Raw genomic sequence first — 6,121 nt, 5'->3', positions numbered from 1 at the left:
GCTCGATTACCTTGTCTTGACTCTGTCCTCAACACCTAACAGCTCTTGGGTAGATGGCTAGTGAACTTTTTAATATTTTTCCATTATTATTCATTTCGGGTTTATTTATTTTACTTCATGCTTGCAATGTTTGAAAATATATGTTTATTTTTTTCCCCTCTAAAAAAGAGGAAAAAAAATTCTCTGTAGGCTCTACACTTCTCCCTGCCCATCTGTCTGTCTTAGTAGGTTATTCATTTAGATAAATTGAAGTCTTCTCCTACAAGTTTTTATTGACTGATGAGGTAGCAGAAAAAGAGTAATTTCTAGACAGGCACTGACTTGCTCCGTTGTGTAAGAGAAGGATGAATGTTTGAAAGATTACAAATAGCTGCACAGGGCATCCAGCTGTCCTGACTTTCTGAGGACATTTTTCTCTGTTACAGCTGGCATCATCTGTCTTGTAATTTATGTGAAGTGAACAAGCTGCTTCAAGCCTGTAGGCTTTGTTTAAATAGCACAGTCAGAGATTTATGATGTATACTGTTGAGATCAATGTAGCCTGTGTATCACTCTTAGGTGAGTTTACTTCAAGATTTCTGTGAGCCTTGATTGGCGTGAGGTTTATGCGAAGTATGTATTGAGCAGGGTAGGGTTCACAGCTCAGACAGTTTGTGCATATTATCGAGGTTGGCATCACCCAAACACCTGACTGTTTAGCGCTATTCCTTCCAGATATTATCAGGAGGGTACCCAGGATTGAGAAAGTATGGTGGTACTGTCCATATGAAGGACTCAGACTAGAAGCCTTTTACAGGTGCTATTTTGTCCTCTCCCTTATTTACGTTACATGCCAAGATACAAAAACATTATCAGTGAGTGGTAGCTCAAGGGAACAAATCTCACTGCCCTTGAGTGCCCAAGCAGGAGGTGACTTGCCCTAGTAACACATATTATCTATATCCATGTGTCACCTTCCTGCATCTCTGTGTGCAGCCACATAAGTGCAGGTCACAGCCACAGAATCTTTTAAATGGTGTCATTCCTGTCTCCACTGACTGTCCGAATCTGGATGCAAGTCTTGGCATTGACAGCCATGGGTACCTTCTGCTTGATGATAACCCGACACAATTCTTAAAGCCCACACTATGCACAGACAGCCCTGTTGTCATGGATAGCTGGAGGCTAGGCAAGGTGCTGCAGAGAAATAGATTTGCGGGTCTTATTTTATGAGTGAACAAGAGAAACTTGTCTCTAGCAGGAGTGGCAACAGATGCTTGATCCTGACGTGTGCTTATTGTTTTTGTGGTGCCTTGGGGATGGCAGGATGGGACTGGGCACTGTTAATCCCTTATCAGCTCATCAGGGAATGCAGCAATGACCCTTTCTTTCTGATACCCCAGTCTACATCAAGTGACAAAGGAGAAAGTCCTCTTGCCTCTGGACTTAGACACAGTTGAGGCATTGCTCTAATGGGAGGTGTCACAGGACCTCATGGGAATCTTGCTTCCCCTGCCCAAATTCTTTGTGTTGTATATTTATCTCTTTGTCCCATTACTTTCTTCCTATTGTGCTCAGCTCTAAGAAAATACATTGGTCACAGCATAATTGCAAAATAACAAGAATTTATTCATTTCCAAGTAGCATAGAGTCTAAAGTTAGGCACTGCCTTCATGTTTCTTCATTCTCATTTTAAATCAAGCAAATCTATATACATGTTTTCAGACATCTGTATAAATTATGCAACCAGTCAGGAAGTTTCCTGTTTACACACAATATTTCCAGAAGCACTCAGAAAGATTCCCACGTTTCTTGTACTGTTTCCTGTCCTTGGTCAAGAAGCGTCCCAGCAAAGCAATTCGAGGATGATTTCTGTAGAAACTCTAAAGTCAAACAGCATTAGAGAGGTTACTGTTGGATGGTACTTGTTCCCAGTGGGAAAGTACACTCTCCACTGCCCTGACTGATCACCCAGCCCTGTGTTGTGACTGGGAGAAGGAGAGGCAGCTGCCCAGTGTGCCCTCTGATTTAGATGATGCACTAAAACAAGTCACTGTCTTTTGCATTTGTATTTAATTCAGCAGGAAGTGAACAGGGGTGATGTTCTCAATGTACCTAATGGTTCATAACACATCTGATAATATTGTGTAGCCTATGCTGTAGTGTGTGAGAGGGAAATGACATGTAGCTAATACTGGTGCCAGCACTAATGAAGCTGAAAATTGGCCTTAGAAAACTGTTTTTCGGGGAGGTGGGGCGGGGGGAGAGGTGGAGGGTTTAGAATTAAGTGCTCTGGATTATCTGCTCTCTCTTTTTTCCTTTTCTTTTTCCATTTTCCCCCCCTCCCCAGTCTATCTAACTGCTAGGTGATTCCAGCTTCAAGAACACTGTGGCATACTACTTTAGTCTATACTGCTTATGAAATCTGTGGATCTGAAATGATGTCTCAGTAACAATGCTGTGTACTTTAGATTGTGGAATCTTAATTTTCTTGTTTCGGTGACAGATGGTCGTTTACTTACCTCTTTGATATATTCCCCTGGGTTGTAGTTGCTGGGGGTAAGACCTGGTAGAGGGGAGACATAATGAAATGTTTTACCATCTAGAAATTGTGAACTTAGGCAAATAATTCCCACGTGCCATAATGCTATAGCTGGCAGAACTCTTGAACTGGAAGATTCAGGACCAGACAGTAACATCTGTTACTCCCCAAACCATCCATTGCTACGGATTCTGCACTTTCTGCAAGTATTGATACTTTGTAAGACTGCTATTTTGTTTTGTCTGCCAGCTCCTTTAAGGCCAATATTTGCCTTGCCCTGGTTTTGCTTTATGGAGGTTTTGCTAAAGTTCTTTGGAGGCTTTATCAGGTAATGTTGAACTGCAGGCATGGTTGCTCAGCGGGTTTCCCCAAGGCCCCAGTTAACTAAATGACAGGAGTCTGTTGCCTATGCATAATGTTGTATTTCAGTAAATACCTGGGAGTTGGGGCGCAATATCTGTGGAAGCTGGAGGTGCAAACTGTGGGCATTCTCCCATTGCTGTGGTAAATCCTCACCTGCTTTGTTGCCTTCAGTCAGTGTGCCCAGGAGCTCTGGCAGAAACTGAATCAGAGAGATGCTTCCTGGGCTGCCCAGCCTTTCCAGGTTTAATCTTGAATCTTCATCAGCTGCAGATGAAATATGATAGAAACAGGCATATGGTGAGTCTTTTGCTTTGAATTCCTGTTTCAGTCTGTCTCAGGTGATTTTTGATCAGGTCTGTTGGCCCCACCTGTTGAAAATGTTCATGAAAGCATCAATCATCCATCCTCATTTAATGATTATAATAGGGGATAGTTGGTTTTGTGGTTTTTTTCCTTCCAAAGCTTTGAAAAAAGGAGGGGTAAGGGCAGGGATAAATGTAGGAAATCTTACAACTTATTTTGGCATCTCTCTCTCAGTTAATGTCATACCAGTACAGATGTTATTACTTTTTCTGAAACAACAGTTTGCTTGTAGATGATAGCATTATGCATAGAGAATTTAGAATTCTGTGGCCAGCCTGTGCCCCGTGGCAGGTGGCCAGCAGAAGCCCTTAGCAGTGCTACACTTGAGGTAACCTTTGTAATCTGAGCAGTAAATTTCATCTTTGCTAATATAAAGCAGACATTCAAAATTGTGGTTATCAAACATTAGTTGTGTATATGAATGTCATTTTGTAGTTGCACACCTAGCTGACACTATGGAGTTTCAGCTGCTCTGAACTGCAGGGGTGGGTATGACTGTATACTTCTCAACAGGGAATATATAAGAAAATAAACTGCTGAAAATAATCCCCCAACATTTCAGAAACTTGGACAAAGATCAAGAACCTGGAGACCTTGGACATCTGTGTTAATTATTTGTTCACTTCATAGAAGGACAATTGCAAAGTGGGGTTTTTATTGTAAGACTCAGAATAACAATGCAGTAACTTCCCTGTGCTATGTGGAGACAATTCATATCTCAGGCCTTGGATTATTCTTTAAATCAGAGCAGTGTTGGTGGGTAAATTTGCTATGAGATTAAAGACAAACAAACAGAAAAAAGACCCCAAACCAATCCTCTTTGAAAGAGTTTCTCTTCTATTTTATCAATCCTGGAGACTCTTTATATTAGCAAGGAAGATTCAAGAAGCCTAGTGGATGTCTTCAGACCAATGCAATAATGGTTAGAGCCAGTTTGTTCACTCTGTGATGCAATAGGTATTATCCATACTGAATCAGGGTTACCTGTAAGTGCAAGTTACGTAGTGGAAGGCCTAAGAAGATGCTGGCTTAGTGAGTCCAAGATTTTCAAAGCAAACTAGGGACCACTGATACCAATTAACCAGCACAACAGCTGGTGCACCAGCAAAGCTGGTAAGAACAGCCACTTTTTAATAGTCAGCTTTAAGCAATAACTTTGGGTTTGATTTGCCTGTTCTTTCAGAACTCATTTCAGAAAGTCCTCCAGTACAAGTCAGGTCTGGTGACAGTAACCTTCTGCTGTGATGTGCAGACTGCTGGGCATTTTCACGTAGCCATTTCAAACTTTGAAGATAGCTTTTCCAAGCAAAGATTTATCCTTTCCCTGAGCTAAACGGGATCTGAATTAGTGCAAACAAATTGCATGCTCAGTACATAGGAGTGTAAGACAGACTTGCCTGTTCTTGATGTTTGTGGTAGGTTTCCTCTTTTTAAGTACAACATAGCTCGCTTCAAAGGGTGGGAAGAGGAGAAACTGTATAGCCAAGTTTCTCTAGGTTGCCCAATGCCCACAAATGCTCAAACACTAAATAAAAGCTCACATTCAGTGCTGGATACATACTTTTGTTTCCTGGATCTCAGAGCAGAAGGGATAAATATCTAGGGCACCCAACCTCCCCATTTTACAAGATTAGCCCCCACTGATATATCAGTTGCACTACTGGTGTTCTGAAGGCATTCCTGCTTTTTCTACAGCTGATCAGCACAAATCAAGACTCCTTGGAAAGCACACCTGCCTCTTTTCTGCTTTTATTGTTCCTGCCCCTTCTTTATAATGATTAAAATCAGAAGACTCTTACCTGAGAGTTGATAAGACATCTCACTGGTGTTGATGATGGGGAGAGACAAGAGAGGACAGGAGAAGCTGACAATAATGAGACAGCAGAATATCAGCTTATGCATCATTGATTGCCGTGTTGAATATGTTTTGTCTTTGTCTACCCCTGTAACTAAGAAATCCTGTCTGAGTGTTGCCTCTACTCCCAGTTTCTCCCATTATATACTCGCTCATGACTTCATAAATATCATCATGTTCTCTCCCCCCTTCAAAAAAAAAAAATCCAATGAATTTATTGCCCATTGATTCTAAATGGGAACCACTTTGCATTGATGTAATTTTTCAAGGTAACAGTTCATAGACAATAAATTTACTGTCTTATAGCTTGGTGTACAAAATGGATATTATATCAAACCAAGCACAGTAAAGTTTATAAATCTGGCATTTAAAAAAAAAGTAACTTCCAGTTATAAATCATGAGTTAACAAAAGGGTCAGACGTTGGTTGAAATGACCAGGGCAATAAGACAGCTGATTTATGAGCCTTAGCAGGCTTGACGCAAAGCTTCTGATATGAAATGCACTTTTTTTTTTCCTTTTGTGAGATAGATGAATGTGTTGTGTTGTATTTGGGGCTCTTGTGCCAGAAAAAGTAAAAGAAAAAGGGAGTTAAAACATCTAGTTAATTTACAAAGATAGTATTAGGGGAATTCAATTTTTTTGTTTGTTCTGCCCCCCTTGCATCTATTTATTTGAGAAGACTTCATCCAATGTTGCCCTAGAGAACTCTCTTGGCAGAGAAAGTACAGCTTCCATCTGGAGACTAGTTTGATACACATAAACTACTTTGGCTGATCTTAAACACAGGTCCCTCAGTAGACTGGGAGACCCTTTTCCATTTCACTTCTCCTTCAGTTAGAACTAACTACTTAAGTCTGAGAGTGCTAGCAATGTTTTTTCTGTTTGCCTTTTACTCAGTGCTAATACAGTAGCTACTTTATGTAATCTCATCACTTTAAAGCTTATTTCCCTCCATCTAGGATATCTTGTCTTCTCTACTTACAATTTCATTTTTCATATCAAAGAGCAAGGATTGAC

The 6,121-nt window shown here is 40.7% G+C and overlaps 1 protein-coding gene across 1 annotated transcript; it reads right to left on the bottom strand.

Moving 5' to 3' along the window:
• Nucleotides 1-1,623: 1,623 nt before the first annotated feature.
• Nucleotides 1,624-5,149, bottom strand: UTS2 (urotensin 2). The gene is made up of 4 exons (XM_050322651.1): nucleotides 5,047-5,149; nucleotides 3,038-3,148; nucleotides 2,502-2,545; nucleotides 1,624-1,862 (listed from the first exon to the last, which is right to left on the bottom strand). Exons 1-4 carry the CDS (start codon nucleotides 5,147-5,149, stop codon nucleotides 1,746-1,748), a joined length of 375 nt encoding a protein of 124 aa, XP_050178608.1. The 3' UTR covers nucleotides 1,624-1,745.
• Between the last annotated feature and the right edge of the window lie 972 nt (nucleotides 5,150-6,121).

Source organism: Myiozetetes cayanensis, unplaced genomic scaffold (assembly GCF_022539395.1).
Source record: "Myiozetetes cayanensis isolate MyiCay16 unplaced genomic scaffold, myiCay2020 scf28, whole genome shotgun sequence".
Classification (NCBI taxonomy): Eukaryota; Metazoa; Chordata; class Aves; order Passeriformes; family Tyrannidae; genus Myiozetetes; species Myiozetetes cayanensis.
Note: the sequence above shows the minus strand (reverse complement) of the source record. Positions and strands in the feature narration are given on the sequence as shown.